This window comes from Pelecanus crispus, chromosome 2, assembly GCF_030463565.1.
Source record: "Pelecanus crispus isolate bPelCri1 chromosome 2, bPelCri1.pri, whole genome shotgun sequence".
Lineage (NCBI taxonomy): Eukaryota > Metazoa > Chordata > Aves > Pelecaniformes > Pelecanidae > Pelecanus > Pelecanus crispus.
Window position 1 is genome coordinate 143050718 of NC_134644.1, and position 19518 is coordinate 143070235.

A 19518-nucleotide genomic window follows, 5' to 3' on the forward strand; every position below is an offset into this window, starting at 1 on the left:
CCCTTGTGAAATGAAGTACTGTTGTTTGCATTTTAGTTGCAATGAACGTGCACAGAGCTCCCCAAAAGACAGAAGAGAGCACGCCTTCCCCAGCCCTGCAGCGTAAGTCTGAGTTGAGGTATGATGATCCATGATTTGCTCAACAAAGCGGATGCTCGAACTTGAATGAAAAATGATGCTTGAAAAACACTTTGAAGCAAATAACATAAAAGAATCTTTTAAAACAAAAAGCTAGCTTTGTGTAAAGGCAGTCTTTTTGGTATGTAATCCTATCGGGATGACAAGCCTGGCAATCCTTCCCAAATTCTGTTCATTGTGGAGCTAACAATGAAGAAGCCTTTATGTTGTCCTGGTCATCATTCCGACCTGACATGCCCTTTCCTGTGAGCCTCAATCCACCACCCAGAATAACCTAGCAGGTATCACACCCCGGCTGAAATGTATGCTGCTTCTTCACAACTTTTGTTCTCTACTTAGCTTTGTTCCTCAAAAGGAGAAGCACTTCCCTCTCCATGTTTCACATGTTCCTTTGAAAATACCAGCAGATCAGATAAATGCTGCAATCTGCCTGCCAGAGTAGTTAAAGTCTGGTGAAATTGTGGTGCTGCAAGTCCCCTATGCTCTCATAGTCATTCTCTCCCGAAAGAGCAGTGTGGTTTGTGTTAGGCACAGACAAGGTCCTGTCTTCTTGGCTCACTGACTGGATAGCTTCATAGTCAGGCTCCAGCTCCCCGTTTGGTCTGTCCGCTGACTGAGGCACAGTGGTAGTATTTAGGGTGTTTTCAAAGTCCTTCACACTTGCATAGAGGCCACTGCAAATAGACGGGGACCTCTGAGATGCAATTTCTTGGATACAGGTGTAAGGAGAATCCAGTGCCTTGATGGCCTGTCCCGGCTTGCTCACCGACGAGTACATGGCTGAGATCTAGGAAAAGGAGACACCTGCTGAGTATTTAACATGGCATAAAGCTTATGTACCAGTTTGTACCCCTTCTACCACAAGGATGTCGGTTACTTAAGAAAAGGCAGGATCTTCTAATGAAAACATATCCTTTCTTACAAAGAAAGGATTTCTTACAAATCCTTTCTTTTCTGGCATTCATTTATAAATTGATTTTCTTTCAGAAAAGAATGCTTTATAAAATGCTTTATAAAAGAAGTTTATAGATGTAAAAATTCTTCGAACACAAATCCCCTGCAGGCAGATTAGAGCTGGGACAAAAGGGAATGTTTTTGTGAGCAGGAGGTCTTGAAAGTTTTGCTATGGTCCTGGAGCCAGCTTGGGCTCAATGGGGAGACAGGCATCAAAGGGATGATCAGGTTTAGCTGCTGTAATGCAGGAGAAAGATGCTGTCTGGTCCTTGGGGGTTCTAAAATTACTATTATTTTTAATGGTAGCAGCTACTTTTCTGCTTTTAGAGACACCCCAACAGGACAGTAGTTACTTGTTGTGTTTATAGGCAGGACCAAGGAGACACCAAGTCATGTGAAGAGAGCATTAAAAATCAGGAGATAAATTACCCACACCAGAAAACAGCAAATAATCAGTGCCAATCTTGATACGCAAGGTCTGTTCTGTTGACTAAACTCTGCCTACAAAGAGGAGCTGCATCTCAGTCAGCTGCGTATCAGAACTTAAGACTAGAGACTGAAACCTCACAGCTACTATAAACACAAGAGAGGAAGCCAGAGCCTCACTCCTAGCTCTAAAAATCCCCTCTAAGGAGGTGGCATGGTTCAACAAGTGCACGAAGGTGGCCCCTAATGAAGAGGTGAAGGAGGGGCCCACGTCCAGACACGTCCCTCCGCTCAGGGCTCATCTGGGCATGGAGCCACTTCTGACTCCCTCTCCCAGTCCAAGGGGATACTACCCCTAGCACAGGGCAGACAGATGAAATTCCCCGCGCTGCTTCTCTGGTACCTAATATTGCAATTGCAACATAGCTCTTCTGTTACATTTGAAGTCCTTCCCAAGCATGCAAGGTCACTCTGGATTTGTATCGATCCAATTAAAATAGCAGATTGGCATGAAAATGTCCATCACCATTAAGCAACACTGACTGATGCAGATGAACCAGATTGCTTCTGTTAATTCTGTATTTTTTAAATTTTATGAGAGACATCCAATTGCAGGTGGCAATACTTCTTACTTTTTACTGATTTCAGCCAACCAAAAAAAAAGTCTTTTCTGCTCATCCATACTTCAACCCTTTCCAGCATTAAATTACGTGAACCCAGTTCAAGGATCAATTTATTCATTAATGTCTGGGAGCGCTTCTCCCAGCAGAAAGCATTAGCTCACTCAGCTCACTGCCAAATTTGTGTTTACTTTTACGTCCAGAGAACGTATTTATAAATTGCATGGGTGTATTGGAGATGATCACAAGCAACCTTATTTCTGTTTAACTTTTTTGTCTTTGTTTCAGTCTCCTCAATTTATTTGACTAACAGACATTTTAAAGAACAGTTTATGTTCCACTGCTTTCACTGTTCTTCCATTTATTTCCCACAGCTCCAAACACTTTGCATGGGCAAGGTGGAGCATGTTTCAAAAGGCTGTTGATTGTTATTCTTAAGTAGAGCTCGTCATCCAAATCAAGAAGCTGCCCTAATGATGAGCTAATTATTATCTTCCGACACCATTTTTTAACCCATTGGCCTGATAGAGCCATATGCTAGAATACTTCTGATTTTAGGAATGTGGCAGTACAAACTTGTGCAGAGAAACTTTGGCTTTCATTTTCCCTTCAGACAAATTTCACCTTTCTTAGATCCTGCTTAATCATGCAGAGCTGATGCTAATTTCTGCCTGAAAAAAGGTCTCTAGTTAGTTATTGAATTTCGTGAAAGCAACCTACTTCATCTTCTGTAAGAGATGGATCTTCCTCTCGAGACTTGTAAGACATTGAACTAAGCCTCTGTAAAAAAGAAAGAAAGGAAAAAAAGGCTCATTACCAGTCAACAGTGTGAAACCTCTATTAAAATCCTCCCATTACAATCAATACATTATATTTTATGGTCATTTGCTCACTAGTTCCATTTTACATAGCTAATATCCCTAATATCCAGCGTACATCTCTGGAGATAACAGCCCTGAGGTTAGTAGAGCTTTTTAATGTATCTGCTCTTGTCCTGACCTGAAAAGGGTAAAAATAATGTAATGGTTAAAGCAAACTCTGCTCCGCTGTACCTGTACCTTTACACTTCTGATGAAGCAAGAAAGAGTCTGCAAAGGCTTTTGAACAATTAAAAGTCGGCTGTTGTGACACACTAGTTGGCCTTCCATGTGATTTTCAGATACGCTTTTAGATGACAAAGGAACAACACTCAACTGGCACCTTCCTGATGGTTGTTATCCTTCATTCAGTGGATCCTGGAAGTACTGCAAGGCAGGTGGCACGTCCTTCTCCCCGCCGAAACGCAGCAGCTGTGCAGAGGGGCACAGCAGCACTGCCTCACAACCGCTCAGACCACGAACACGGTCGGCTGCAACCCACCCTGAGGCGGGCAGCTCAACCCTCAAAGCATCTGGCCAGATCCAGTTCACAGAGCAAAGTTACTAAAGGATGGTATCAAGTCTAACTTCAAGCACGTGAAGCATCACGTACCAATTAGGTCACGAAGCACTGGGGGAAAAGCATTTTGCTCTTATGAAAAATGTCTTAGGACCTTTATGGCAACAAAGACCCTGGCTACCTCACAGCGGCCGTGTGATTCCTCCCCCCTGGGGTGAGAAGGCTTTGTGGGACTCCTGCTCCACAGTGATTCAGAGGGAGCCTTCCAGCACTGTTTGTAACGGGCTGTATTTTGGAGCTTCATGCAAATTCTCCACCTAAAATACTTCAGAACTCCTCCAGTACAGACCAAGGTGGAGGAGTAAAGCTATTTTTAGCACAGTCAATCAAATACAGCTTCCAGACAGAGACACACAAAACTTTTTTTTCTACAGAGGCTCATTACAACAGATTCTTTCCTACGTCCATTTATCTTGGGTGTTTTTACTTCTGGTAAATAGCAACCTTCAACTCCCCAGGGCACTTCTGATGAAGACCCTGATCCAAAGAGCACTGAGGTCTGCTGGCGGCTTCCCTCACACCTAACAACTCCCTTGCTTCTTTCTCACTGCCTGGAGAATGCGCTCTTTAATCTGTGGTTTGTTTACTCACAAAAAAAAAAAAAAAAAAAAAAAAAAAAAGAAACAGGAGAAGGAGAAGTCCAAACATATTTTGGCCCTTTATTAGATCTGCTTCGCTACAGCAGCTCAGTTTGGTCTTTCTTACTTGCAGGATATTTTTTGTGTTGAGCAGTAAGTTACTAATTTCATCCTCCCACATTAAAACAAACATGTGCTTGCAAAACTCTTCAGTGAAATTATTTTCTCTCATCAGCGTCTATAAGCACCACATGTCAGGACCCCTTCTACAGTTTCCCAAGTACTGACAAATACCGCAGGGTGTTGAAATCGTGTTCTTGTTTCCCTGGGACCTAGCGTTCTTTCTTCTAAATGTGAAAACTGTGACACATCAACTTTGAAGGATATTGTCATCTTCTAAACTGAAAAAAAATACTTGTTCCTTAACATTTTGTACCTAGCAATATTACAAATTATGCTTTGAAACCTCCACAGCAGCAACACAAACAGCATGGGTCCTTATTTGCCTTCCACTTTCCTTTTGTCCCTTGACAGCACTTGATTTTTTGCTCTTTGGCTCAGCTGCTGCTCCTGACTCGGGCACCAGAACAAGACGACCATTCTCCTCTGGTACATTTGAAAGGGATGCTTTGCCCATCCTCAGGCTGCGCAAGTCTGAAATCAGATGGCAGCCGCCAGATGTGCACACGGAGAGCATTTCTACCAGTGCTCACTCTGGAAAGACCTGGGTGAAGAAGGAGATCTGTACTTCCTTTTTTTTTAATTAAAAAGGAAGAACTAAAGAAAAACTGTTCTGTCTCTCCAGTTTTATTAGGAGAATTACACGCAAGTTTTTCCAGGTGCTAGAGGCCTGTAAGAGGCCTCATGCTATTAATGGTGTCCTTCTTCACCAAAACCTTCCAAAGGATTTGGCTGGGTCACGGTCAATAACCAATTTAGATAATTAATTTTCACCCGTTTATTGCACGTCTGGCTCTTGAAAGGATCCTTTATCCTTTTCATGCTTTTATATACTGGAACAGTCTCTGGCTTGGTCCACCTAGCTCTCTCCCAAATGAGTGTGCTTCAGGAACTGGCATGGGCTGGGGATCATCCTGGCTGCCCTCTTTTACAGGGTGAGACTGAAACAGCCTGGACACGGTCTGTTCTCTGCCTGTTGGCAGGTATCAGTCTCGGTTACACAAGCAGCTTCCCTGCCTGTCTCTTCTTTGTGCCCGCCTAAGGCAAAGCCTAATTGTAGTGAGAGAGACTCGCACAACTTACACCCAGCCTCTCTCTTCCTCAGGGTCGGGGCAGGAGGTTGAAAAGTTTGGGATACAGGGGTCATGTTAAGCAAGGCAGCTAAGAAGCCTCACAAGAGAGGAAGCAAAAAGAGACACCTATGGAGTCTGTTTAACTCCAAGAGTTATCAACGTAACATACATTTCCATAAACATCTTGGTTTTGGTTGCCACATCGGAAAAAACAGGCATTGCTCTGCATTGTTCGAAGCAGCAACATAGAGGGAAAAATTATCATCATCACAACAGAAAAACAATCCCGCAACCACCTCCCACACAATGCCAACAGTAATGACATTTATATATTCCATCAATTACCATTTCCAACTCTGCTGCAGCTGTAGCTCTCAAGGACAGGACAGGTGCACGCTTCGATGCATAATGCATGTACCTAGCAGCGAACGCGGGAATGATCTGATGCTGCTGAAGCTTTACCTCAGGATGGCTTTAGCTCTGAATAAATTTTAATTAGACAAACACCTTTTTCCTGGCACTTAGGGGACTGCATGTGTCATCTCTTGATTAATCCTTCAAAACCTGAACCATTTTAATCAATTCCCACTCCTTGCAGTTACTGACACTGTATACACGGTGTGCTGGGGAGCTACAGAGCAGCAAATGCTTTTCCTTTGTATCGGTGCCTGGGAAATACAGTGATTTTCTGCAAGTCTTTTCACACCTGGTAGGAAAAATGTCACTGTTATGGAAAGCTGTTTCTCTAAAAGTTTAATTAGAAATTACATATGACCTGAATTTTGGAGGGAGGAGTGTTGGTGGATTATTGTTGACAATCACATCTTAATTTTCTACTAAACGAGCCTTGTTATTTGTAAGAGTGTGCACTGAAGAGTCCAGATAAACAATTTTTAGATTCTAAGTAGTCTTCAGTTTATTCATTATGACTCCATTGCACTTCATACGTCACATGGTTAGACAGTTATTTAACAAAGTATTAATTCTGCCCTCTGCCTGGATTGCTGAAATCCTTCAAATAAGAAAACAACCAGAAACAAGTAACAATACCTCAACTCTGCTATGATTTTTCAGGTAAATGTTTACATTAAAATGTCACGTCACTTCTTAAGGATTAAGGATCTTAAAGATCTTCAAATTTTCATCAATACCTAGTATTATTTGGTAACTCAAACGCCAAGATTATATTAACCTGCTAAAATCACAGTTCTTTCATTCACAATTAACAAATTATCTAAACTAGTTCTGAAAAATGCAAACTCAACAATTTGTGACAACTCTATGCAATGATCTGAAAACATCCTCAAAATTAATTCTGGTGAAAAACTAAAAATGGGAAAATAACTTGTTGAAAATGTCATCACTGTTTTTTCAAGGAGTTCACCACTACTCCCTCGGCAGGCAGAAAGAATAAGCTGCTGAGAAAACGTAACTTTTGGCCATGATTTCAGCAGGTAGAAATTAATTACTGTGTTTACGTGTGACATACAGAACTTGACAAATATAAAAGCCTATAGTTGCAATCTCTCTCTCCTTCTGTCCCTCTCTCCTACAGAGAGAGACGAGGTGAGTGGCTTTGAGCAGATACCTAACACTCATACAGCTAAGCCAAGGTGACCCAACAAAGGAGGCACATCTAAAGTTAGGGCATCCACCAAGAATGCCCCCCTCTCCTTTTTGCAAATTAAGGTTTCATTAGAAAAAAACAAGGGGGGGGATTCTGAACAAGATATAGATGCTGACAGAGATAGTGGATACCTATTGTAATCACTCCCACAAGTATAATACCATTAAAAAAAGAAGCAGAGGTCTCCTGTGAAATTTCTGGATAATATTTGGGAAAAGCCTTATGAAGTGCATACTGCAGCAATCCAAAATAGAGGCTGCAACAGAATGAGTACATGCCTATAATGCAAAGACTATACTGTACATTTTCATATTTCCATATTTGACAGTCTTACATCACCTTGAGTGTTTTATTTTTCTTGGCATATTTTTATTATTTAAAAAAAAAATCCTCTCCCACCCGTATGTTCTCTATCATTATTTGGCTGTTTGACAAGGACAAGTATTTGCAGTATTTACCTTCTCTGGTTTACTTGCTCCTTCTGTCATGTCTTCTTCCACTTCTTTTTCTTGCACATTCTCATTTTCATCAAGAAGTTTCATGGGTACTGGAGGGGGAAGCTCATCCTCTACATCTGGTGTGTTGTCAAGAGGGCTTTCTGAATTAGCACTTTGGCGACTTTTTTTATTTCGGTCAACAGATGCATATTCTGCTGATTCAATTCTGCACTCAGGAATCTGATCCTGACCTTCAGAAACCGTCAATGAAGCCTTCGATTTGCTGTTACAGCTCCCTTCTGTGCTGGCTACTGCTCCAACATCTTTAATTTCCTTCACAGTTTCATACAAGCAGTCTTCGACTATGTTCTCCTGAGAGGAGCTGTCTTTCAAGACTTCGTAAGGCCCTTCCATTCCAAGACCTTGATCATTTTCTGCATTTCTAGTGGAGATGATGGTTTCCATAGTATTGTTAGGGGGAATACTGGGTAGTTCCCGGCTCTGGTGACATTTTATGGACTTTCCAAGACTATCCTGTTGATCTAGCAGATCAGAGACGGATGTTTGTACTTCTTCATAAGGCTGGATACAGGCAGTTGTACTGTCCTCTGAGAGTACTAGGGAAAATTATAAAGAAGTATTTCAAACAATTGCATGACTAAGAAAGGTGAATGCGATTTGGTACTCTCTGTATCACTCTGGTTTTGTGTCTCGTTGAAAATGATGATGATACTAATGCCTGGAAACGTCTAGTGGTCATCATGTTTACCAAAAGGTTTCAGTTACAGAGATTTCTGCACTCTACGGTTAAAATATCTTTCTCACAACATCTTGAATACTCTGTGCACCCCCGAGTCACATTACATAGCAACAGCATTCACAGTAAGAACACGGGATGGGTGGGTAGGTGCAGGTGTGCAGGGATGTTCAGCTGTACTTGGTTATATTGAATGCTTACAGACTGCTCAGTAGTCTCAGATGGGGAACACTGGTGGGAGGCCTCGAACCAGGTGCCTTTAAAAAAGGCCTTCTTAGGTTTTCCTCTTTCCATTTCCCTATCTTTTGGAATCAAAAAGGAAAGCATTCTTGCTTCCTCCCTACCCAGCCCTCACCTTGTTTAACATGCTGGCCGAATTCTCATCTGAATCACACCTTGCTCAGCCCTGCCGCAGTCAGCCTCACTGCACGCTACACCAGAAGCTCCTCGCTGGAAGGCTATGCCACACTTCTCTTAGTCTCGCAGCACATAATGTAGGTTGACAACCTACTAATGAGCCAGCCATATGCACAAAAGAGAAGACTAGACTTCAGAAAGTAGCATTAGGCAGAACATGTTATTTTAAGTCCCAGAAGCGGGTCACATGTCACTGTCACTAGAGGTTATTAGGGACTGAAATCTATGGGACTTCTCATCTTACAGTGCACACGTATGACTGCATTCAGCAATGTGTACATGGGCACATACAAGCATGTTTCAGGTAGTATATGGTATGTAACTATGTGACACCATTTCTTTGAAAAATCACTTCTGAATAGCTTTACTTTTCTTAATACAGTTTCTATGGTACTCTCTCAGCAAAATCAACCTATTCTTCCATTTCCTTCAGCGTGTTTGACATGATGACATAAAGTGTTGCTGAAGCAATCAGTACCCTTGATTTGGTGGTTGTCATGGACGTTGCTTTCTCTTGTGCTCAGGGCATGCAGACTCACGCAGTCAGCACCCGCAGGGAGCCGCACCCTGACAGCAAAACTCAGGATGGAACTGAAGGTTTGAGATGGTAATCGCTGTCTGAATGGGAGATGGGAGGAGAAGAAAAGGAAAACATCCTTCCCCATTCACTTGGCTCCTGCATACAACTGGGGAGGAATAGGTGGAATAGGAAGAAGTGTCCTACTGCATCCTGACTGGGACTCAAGGTGCCCTAGTCACTACCCGGGATGCCTGCAGACTTCCTGAGGAACATCAGGAACCGGCCTGGAGAAGCTGGAACACGTTTTCCCCTTTTGGTGCGTGCTCTCAGGGATTTTTGTGCCATGCAGAGCACCGCCATGGGCTCCAGAGAGCACCCGCCCCATTCAGCCTTGGCGGGGGGGATAATAAGAAGCAATGAGAGCTCACATTTCCATGCTCCTGTGGTTACGGATAGTGACACAGAAGGGGCTGGTGTAGATAAGGGGTTGGCATAGATAAACACAATGCTGGCAGGTTGGGTAACGGAAAAAAACCCAACATTTGATGGTGCTGCTTCCATAGCCCTGCCCCGGCTCAAAAGGCTAGCAGAAAGAGCAAAAGAAAGAGCTATTAACAAAAAGAACACATAAAGTATAAATAAGAAATTAAAGCACATCGGTTCCTGTTATTCAGAAGGGCTGTTTTGCAGAGTGTAAGCTGAGTAATATCAGACAGTCTGAAAACTGTCTGCTGGTTGACAGCATGCCTTTTAGTAGCAGCTTTGACAGCTGCATGTGTGGTGACTTGTGGCAAAGAGAAATGCTTCCCTTCGGCAGGGCTCTGTGCATCGAGTCCCTTGGTGAGCCATACACCTACATATGCAACAAGAACAGCGATAAGCTGCAAAAACAAAAGTTTGAAAATCCCTTTGAATACTTGTTTCTGAGGGGTAGAGACTGAATAGCTTAGCCTCCGGCTGCACAGTGAGATGAGGAGGTAGGAAACGAGGAACGCAGCGCATGGCGTCAGTGCCTAGTGTGGAGACAACAGTTGGCTCCCAGCAGCTCTGAGCTGAGACCAAGTTTATTTTTGGGTGCAGCTGAGTAAAATATTTTCCAGTGATACTTCACTGTGAATCATTTTAAGCATTCAGTAAAGCAAAGACTAAGGAAAAAAAAGGAAACCTATTTATGTTGCCTGTTTTCTAAAGTACAAAAATACAAGCGACAGCCTCGTACAGCACCCGACTATGATCCAAAGCTGTAGTCCCTGGAGAAGGACCTGAAATATTTCCACAGCCTCCAGGAGTGAGGCTCTGAGGTACAACTGTATCTTCTGGTCACATCCCAACTCCATAGCTGGCCGAGATTAGGGAACGCCGCAGTCTTTGCCTGATGGCCTGGTCAATCTGCAGGTGTAGCTTGGTGGCCCAGAAGAGGACCTTAGCATCTTCCCAGTGCTGGCTGGCGTGGAGGACTGGGAGCCGGGGTGTAGGGCTGGGCCAGAGCATGCCTGGCAGGGAAGTGGAGATGCAGCCTAAGACACCAACATCTCCATGGGATGGGCTACTGACTTCCCAGCAATGCCAACGTGCTCACTGCATTTTTTTAACTTGATCATAATTTTTTTGCGAATGATGTCCTGTGCGAAGAGGGCTGACTGCCCTCCAGAGAGCTGCATGCCTGGCCGCTGCCCTGGGATACAGCAGCTGATCTGGCGTCAGACCTCCAGAGGCGAGCAGAGGGAAACACAGGGTATTCAGACAAATGGCATGACTGTGCTTGGAAAGCTGACAGCTAGAAACCTAAGACTTGAGGGATCATCGGTGTGCGGTTACCAAGGGAGCTGTGAGCTCATTCATCCCACCACAGGGGCTGCTCTACTCACCCTCGCCGTTGCTGAGTGCCCCGTTCTGGTCGCTGCTCGGAGGGGGCTCTGTAGCTGAACTTGTGATTGAGTGGCTGAACACCTCCTTATCAGAAGGCTGCAACACAAAATGGTGAGATCTGATCACCATTGGATCAGAATAAATGGTTGCATAAATAGATACACGACGAATTTCATTCTGATCTTGGGAGCTCTGACTCACAGGTACTACTGGCAGGAGAGTCAAACCATGCCAACTATACTCAAATATTTAGGTACTAGTGTTTACAGATGTTAAAGCAAATAAATTCAAGTATGTCCAGAGTGATGTCCCTTCCAACCTTTATGGTAATAGACATTACCATGGCTTTAACCCATAAGAAGACAGCAGCTAACAAAAGGTACACTGCGCTTGCACTGCAAACGGAGTGAAAGAAAGGCAGGAGATCTGGAGTACAACGGTGGCAGAAAGAGCATTGAGAAGGTGCAGATTATCAGGGTCTACACTAGTTCTCCTCTTCCTGTCCTTTTGGAGGACTTTTGGAGTCTCCCTTGCTCAACCATCTCCAAATTCCTGAGCTATTTTCCAATCTGCAGTATTTTGCAAGGAGCTTGGTACAAATCAACCACAAGACAGACACAAGCTGCCAGAAATAAATACCTACCACATTCATCAGATTTTCATGATCTCCATTCTGGTGTTTGGCCTTCTTTTCCCTTAATGAAAAAAACATATGAACTGTTACTACAGGTTATGATAATATACAAATTCCAGTCATTCATAGACCTTACACACCTGCAGGGAACAGAACAGTGATTCACAATAATACTGAAAATAGAATAACTGAAAATTATTACAGGGACTGGTATGACCTCTGTGTAAGGTCACCATCGAGGCAGGGTGTTGATAAACATAACTGAAGAGGTACAACAAACACACACAAACCTTTTTCTTGGACAGTGTAAGATCACAGTAAGGAGTAACTCATGTACTTGCATTATAAATAATCCAGCCACCAAGCCAGGAAACATGAAATTGCTACTATACCCTTAACTGGTTTAGTGGTGGACTTGGTAATGTTAGGTTAATGGTTGGACTGGATGATCTTAAAGGTCTTTTCCAACCTAAACGATTCTATGATTCTATAATCAAAATATGATTATCCTCAATTTCATCATATCCGAAATGCTCAGAGATACATGAGAGACATGTTTTGGTGACAGACTACCTGAGGAGTTCCTTAAACTGTGTCAGTAAAAGGTGTTTATCCTATGAAGAATTAGAAAAGGCCCACAAAATCCAGCCTACTCCCACTCAGGATGCTAGTTATAATTAATAATAAGCATGATCAGTTCAAGGCGGCCTACAAATTTCATAGCAGCAGAGGTCTTCATTTTAAAATGAACCTTGCTTCACTGGGTACTTCACAGGACTCAAAGTATGGGTCACGTTTCCGGTTTTTACCACTTTGGAAATACAGCTCTTACTCTGAAATACTGTAATAAACTATGAGCTTAAAATAATAATAGTCCTTCCCCTAGATGAAAAAGCAAGTCCTTCTTCTAAAGTCTGCAATGCACCATACTTCCCACGTTAGCAACTGTTAAAATTCTGCCTAATTGGGAAATAAGAAAACAGAGCAAGTAAGGCTGCACTAATGTAGAGCAGAGTTAAAGTTTACAAATACTTAATTTCCTCTCTGGAAGTTTTTCTGATCCTGACATTTTAGAAAGAGCAGATTTTGTTCAGTTTTCCATGTCCTTAACCATTTTTGAAGAGTAAGCTAGGAAGAAATTTTACATAATTGCATTTATGCATAAACAACCTGCCCTACAGAATGACCTGAAATAAAAGATACTGCGTCCAGACCAGCAACACGAGAATTTGTTAAAGAGCATCACCAGATAGTTTCTGACAATGCATCTCTGTAACTGCAAAGACATACTTAGTGGTTTGACTCTGGTTTAAAATCATCTTTCTAGAGATGTTTCAAGGACTGGACTGTTACAAGGCAAAACACGGTACCTAAACGCAATGTTTGTGGGCTTAAGGATTTTTAAAATAGGTTTTATACTTTTAAATAAATAAAAAAATACATATTTATACTATTTTTACACAGGTATCACAGGAAACTGTGATGAAGATACTGAAATGTCATCAATCAGCAAAAGCGTTTCTCCTGAATCACATGAAATTACAAGTTTCAACTTATGCTTTTTAGGGTTTCAACCAACTTCTGGGGTCTGGTCTTGCCCACAACTGTTTTTTTTTCAATGTGGGCATTAGAGAAATCCTGCTGAAAAACAGGGCCTTCCACTATAGACACACCTTATGCCAATATAGCGTATTCTATGGCTGCACAGCTTCTTCAACACTCTCAATGCTGAACGGCTGAAAGCACATGCTCCTATAGGCATAAGGGTCCAAAACAAAGATTTTGCTGCTGTACTAAGTTATGGATAGGGTTTTTTTTTTCCCCCCATGCACTGGGCTGATTGATCTATGCTGGCAAAATGTAGTGATATGGACCACAGCAGTCCCGCTCCTCATCGTGAAGGGTCTGAGCGGTCTGACCTGGTGGATTGAGCGCAGGCTGCCAGCTCCCCTGTGCCATCAGCAGGGCTCAGCTTAGGTGTCATGAAGGGGCCTTGAAATGCGAATAAACAAAGTCAGTAGAAGTGCCTGTATTGGTGAAATTGAACCCTCTTACGGAGAAGAAAATAAGGAAAAGGTATGAGTACAAGACATTAATTAGTATCACCGTTCAATTCTTACTCATTTTGGCTTGAACGGCAAGATCCATTCCCTAGTCTTCAGGAATGGCCAAAGCAAAACTGAAATACACAGAAATCATTTTCCTTTCCTTTTTACCTACACTTTTTTGGTCCTGTTCAGCCCACCTTATTTTCCCAGTTTCAGGTTAGCAGTGTGATCTGCTAACAGTCAGCGTCCACCTGCGCTCCAGGCTTCAGCTTAGGAGAAAGCACCTAGCAAACACGACAGTGTTTTTCCGTCACAGCAAAAGGAAAAAAATTTAGATTTTAGAATGAACAGAACTGTTCAGATTTGCTCCGAAAACAGATTTTGTACTGTACTCTTTTTATTTCTGCAGCTAAGTCCTCCATATTTCTTGCTAACTAGTTATTAGTGAAGCTCTTTCAATCCCTGCGCTATTTGACTCAAGAAGCGTTACTGCTTGCTAAGCTCCTGAGCCTTACCTGTTGCAGCTGGAGCAGAGGAAGGTCAGGAACAAGAGTGTTGTCATGGCTGCCAAACTTCCCCACAGGATGACGTGGATCTGTCCACTGCCTAAGAAACCACCCTCTGGCCCCATGGTACTAGCAGGAGCTGGCGTCACTTGGGGATGAAGAGGTTATTCCTTGGAGAAGGCTGGCATCTGTGCTGCGTGCCCCTTCTGTTTCTGCAGAAAGAAAAACACCGTTAGAGGCTAATGTAAATTTTGAAGATAATGAATCTGACAGCTACAAATCTGGCAGGAGAGATTTTCAAATCCAGATCTTACAAAAAGCCAGTTTCAAGCACAAGCCAGCCAGCCAGAGATTTTCAGCTACATTTCTGATGGTGACATAGAACCAACCTTGTCCAATATTAACGCAAGCTGTTACTGATCTACAATCTCAACACGAATAAAAGGTAGTACCTTATCTCTGTAATCGTATTTTGAGGAAAAAGTGTATAAATCCACTTCAAGGGACAGAGTAGTCTATTTTGCAGTGATATTTGTTAACTTCATTGAAAAATGAGCTTTCAAACCCAACTATAACTTCTGCGAAGTTAACAAGCCAGAAAGAGAGCTGCAGTAGGTGTTCACCACCTTCCCTCTCAACATCTCCTGCCTGCACATGATTCGGTGCTTAAAGTACAGTGACAAATAAACTAGGTAAGTCTAGGTATAAGGAATACCACAAAAACCTTTCTCACAGTGGATCTAATCTTATTTCTGTGTGAAATGCTTATTTTCTTAATAGTATGCCTGGAGAGTAATAATACTGAACTTTCTTTTTTGCTTCTCCCCCCGCCAAGTCTAAGAAAACAGCTAATGAGAAAAGTAGACAGAGTGTTTTTTAAGAACTCGAATAAACACAACTGTTGCTACAGCACAGCACCCCTGGCGAAACATCCCAGGCAAATGATATTTATGATATATAAGTTTTCATAGACAATATATTCTAAACTTTTATACATATTGTTAATGTAATACATTGTTGACATGGCAAAATTGAAAAGAAGTCTTTCATTCTGCACTGCTGAAGATAGCAATTTCTCCGTAATTGAGGAATAGGTTATGCAAGGTCTATCTGCAGGCCTTCAGCCAGACTTCAAGATTGATAAATACTGAAATAGAATATAATGGCTAAGAAATAAGCAGTTATCTTTGGGGAATAAAAAAGTAGCACAGCCATACGACTGAATAATGTCTAAAGCCACTAAGACATTTTAATATTTTGCATATATTTTCATATATGTATTTTTATATATGAAATATGTATGTACATATTTTTTTTTTCTTTGCAGGAGAAGCACACTTTGAAATAGCAAATTCAATTAGGTACTAATATCATATCTGTATCAAAAAACACAATATCACCATTTTGTTATTAAAATCCTAGGAGCAAAAAGGTTAATTTCCAGAAAAAGGCCATTCACATCAAAGGTAATCTGGTGAGTCAGCAGAAGAAACTTAACAACTAAGCTATGTGACTGGGTAGCTCTTACAAGTAACATTTCTGTTGCTACATAAAATGGGCTCATTGGTTTCTACCATGCAGGATCAGACTTCTGGACACCTTCCAAGAAGAACCAATTCTTACTAATTTATCCATGGTGGATAAAAGCTTTTTTTTCTTTTAGATAATTAATGGCATGGCAATAACTAGAAATGGGAAGAAAGAAACAAAAGATGGAAAAAGTTGCCAGTCCTGGACAGACAAACTTCAAAGTGTAGTTAATTATTTCTAGTTCGGCCACGTTACAAGAAAGCAAGATAATCTGTAACTTCTCCAAACCCATAAATACACAGGATGGGGAGAGCAGGTGTCGCACACCTTGCCAAAGCACAGATATGTCTTACTGGTAGCCTTGAGCACGGACATCAAAGAGCCACCACTTTCTGGGGACGACCGCTGCCGAGCAATACGCCTCTGTGGTTAACTTGGCAGAGCTTGAAAAATTAAACATTTAAAAGCAATGGCAGACCACTCTAAAAATTATGTATACTGCAGATGTGAATCTGATACAGCCCTGCCTCATCCCTATTTTAAAGCAAAACTCGGGTTACTTCTACACTGAGTCATAGTCACATCACTGACTGTGAAATGGAGAGACCTTAAGAGAAGCGGAATCTGATTTAGTCAGGAGAAAACTTGGTATAATGCCCGCAAAGACCTCTCTGATTAGGCGCAAGGGCACCGTGCACTGGGATGGATTCCTGCAGAGGTGATGGACTGTCCTCATTTAGAAAACACTGCAAAGCACACTGCACTGGCTGCCTTAACTGGCTCCAAACCTTTGTTAAGTGTTTTGAATAGAAAATATTTTTCTTTTCAACTTGTATTTTTTATGAATTTTCAAAGACATTTTCTGCTCTGTTAAAGCTTTTAAAAATTATTCTTAAAAGATCTTTTGCCCTCTTTTTCCCCATCCTTTTGCCTTTAAAAAATACTAATTTTCTTCTTTCTGGGGGAAAAAAAAGGATGAAATGAAAATGAAATGTGAAAAAAATGAAAACTGAATCAAATCTTTCTTCAGCATTTTTGCTGTCTTTTCTTCCTTAGTATTTCCAAGAAATAAAAAGAGACAATGCAAACGAAAAAGAAGCCTTTTTTCTTCCCCCCCCCCCCCGCCCCAATATTGGGCAAAGAAAAATATAAGAAAAAGAATAGGGATTTCAAAATATTTTTCTTTTTTCTTAAAACAGAAACACGTTTATTTTTTTTAAGCAGACACAAAGTTGTCTTGAAAGATATAATTAAATTCTTTCTACTACTACGTTCATGATTTTATACCTACTCTGAAGAACAATACCACACTCCTCTCAGAAGACTAAGTAATGTACCAAAAGCTAATATGGTAGGAAAAGCTGTTCTTTTATTCTACACATATATTCTTAAGGCTGCTGGCCTGTAAATAAAGATAATATTTGAGTTAAGGAAAGCTAAGAATGCATGGGGAGCAGCCCCATGGAAAAGCTGCATCTTTGAAGACTTCAGAGTTAGGAAGTGTTGGGATGAGCAGGAGCGGATGGAGTTGAGACTGAGCTTAAAAAGGAGTGAGTCAGAGGGAGAAAGCCGAGGGAGACCTGTGTGTGCGTGTCAGGAGTGAAGGGCGAGACTGAAGCCAGACATGAGACATCCCACCAGGCGGAAGCCAAACGGAGCAAAGAGAACGACCAAGGACAAAAGATGTAGTTAATCTACAGCAAAAGAGCAAGAATTCAGATACCAGAGCTTTGACAGTGAGTTGAGAGAAAGAGGTCAGAAAAGGTCAGAAAAGTGCAGTGGCACTTGAACCAGGGGAGGCAACTGTTGGAGACACCAGTTACCAGTGCAAGCAGAACAGAGTAATAAATTGGAACAGACTGACAACAGATGAAGCCCTGCATGAGGAAGCTGAGCAGGCAAGATGTGACCAGTGACTCCTTTTAGCTCCTTGAATGGCGAGAGTTTGGCATAAGTGCTAGAGGACCTAGAAGCTGCTCAGCATACAGGACAACCAGAAGTAAATATAATTATAATACAAAAAAAGCATGCCTACATTCACCCTCTGTGAACCTTTCTCATGAAGTGCCATCAGAGGGCTTACTCCTACTGTTTAATGCCTCCCAAACAATGAGGCTGAAATAGTATTCACTCGGGCTGGTGCCTTTAACACAGGAGAGTTTCTGAAATTCTTGAAGCTGGACAAGCACCCATCAGCTGCCCTGAGCGGCCCTGGACAGAAACCTGGCAGAGAGAGACATTGAAAATACAGCTGTCTGGACTCCCTCTGCTTCCACTTGGTGAATGCCTGGACACTAAAACGTTACTGTACGCCTAATATAATGGGTTTTGGAGCTGCTTCAGAGGCTAGCTTTAAAGAGAAACTTATATGCAATCATAACTGTGGAACAACAAGCGGCTAATTTCAAAAAGCTCTTAGACAGCTGAAATGGTTAACGCCTGCTTTTACAATAAAAAGTGATATTGTGCTGCCCTCTGGTGAATCTCCCCGTTGGAGGACAGGGACTTCTGGCTCTTGCGAGGGTGTTTCAGAGCTGAATGCAAACCCTGCTGCGAAAGACGGAGCTTACACGGGGCCTTTCATCTGCTGGGCTTGAAGAAAGTCCTACCTCCAACGCTGAAAGACGGCCAGACTTGAATAGTTTAACCTTGCAGAGAGACGTCGCTGAGACAGAATAACAGTCAATTGAACTGGGTCCCCCCCCCGCCCCCGCTACGTGATGATCTTTTTAAGATGAAGATTTCTTTTGTTGTACCCTTTCCACAGAAATCTCCACACAAGTTGCTGGTGATGCCGAACTCCAAAAAATGAGTAATAGAGACACGCCTGGAATACCTGGATAAGAAAACTGGTTATCTCATCTAAGGCAAAATGCAAACCACTGTTCGCGTTCACGTTTCAAAGCCGTTATCAGTTCAGAAAACTAATCCTTACACTATATTGAATAAAATTTCTTCTTCTTGTGGCAACTTTCTCTTGCTTTTTAGACATCAATATTTGCCATTAGTGGAACCTATATGGTAAATAATGCCCGTAGCCATTTCCTCAAAATTGCACTTAAATGCACAATTACATGTGCAGTTTCAAAAAGACGGATATTTCATTGCATGACCTGCACTTTCACGGTGAATAACGTGTTATTTTTCCTTACAGCTGTTGCAGGGATAAAGCAGAGCTGAGGCAGTTCAGCCTGAGTCGGTGGTGATGGGAGTACAGGACGTGCAAGCACAAATTTGTTGCCAAACTGAAGGATAAAAAAGTCTATCTGGGGTGAAGCAGTTTTGTGTGTAAGATACAGGCGCAATTTTAGGGAGCACATGGATGGACAAATTCAACTAGCGGCTGAGGGAACTGGGGTTGTTTAGCCTGGAGAAGAGGAGGCTGAGGGGAGACCTTATCGCTCTCTACAACTCCCTGAAAGGAGGTTGTGGTGAGGTGGGTGTTGGTCTCTTCTCCCAAGTAGCTAGCGATAGGACAAGAGGAAATGGGCTCAAGCTGTGCCAGGGGAGGTTTAGGCTGGAAATTAGGAAAAATTTCTTTACGGAAAGGGTGGTCAAGCATTGGAACAGGCTGCCCAGAGAGGTGGTGGAGTCACCATCCCTGGAAGTGTTCAAAAAACGGGTAGATGTGGCACTTCGGGATATGGTTTAGTCTAGTCTACCCTTGATTGGTTTAGGTGGGCTTGGTAGTGTAGGTTAATGGTTGGACTGGATGATCTTAAAGGTCTTTTCCAACCTAGACAATTCTATGATTCTATGAACTAGTG

General features: G+C 42.2%; 1 protein-coding gene across 1 annotated transcript; it reads right to left on the bottom strand.

Annotated features, from left to right (window-relative positions):
* Positions 1-580: 580 nt before the first annotated feature.
* Positions 581-14346, bottom strand: PAG1 (phosphoprotein membrane anchor with glycosphingolipid microdomains 1). Its single transcript, XM_009492594.2, has 6 exons — positions 14231-14346; positions 11677-11728; positions 11033-11129; positions 7492-8087; positions 2859-2918; positions 581-925 (listed from the first exon to the last, which is right to left on the bottom strand). The coding sequence occupies exons 1-6, from the start codon at positions 14344-14346 to the stop codon at positions 581-583; spliced, it is 1266 nt and encodes a 421-aa protein (XP_009490869.1).
* Between the last annotated feature and the right edge of the window lie 5172 nt (positions 14347-19518).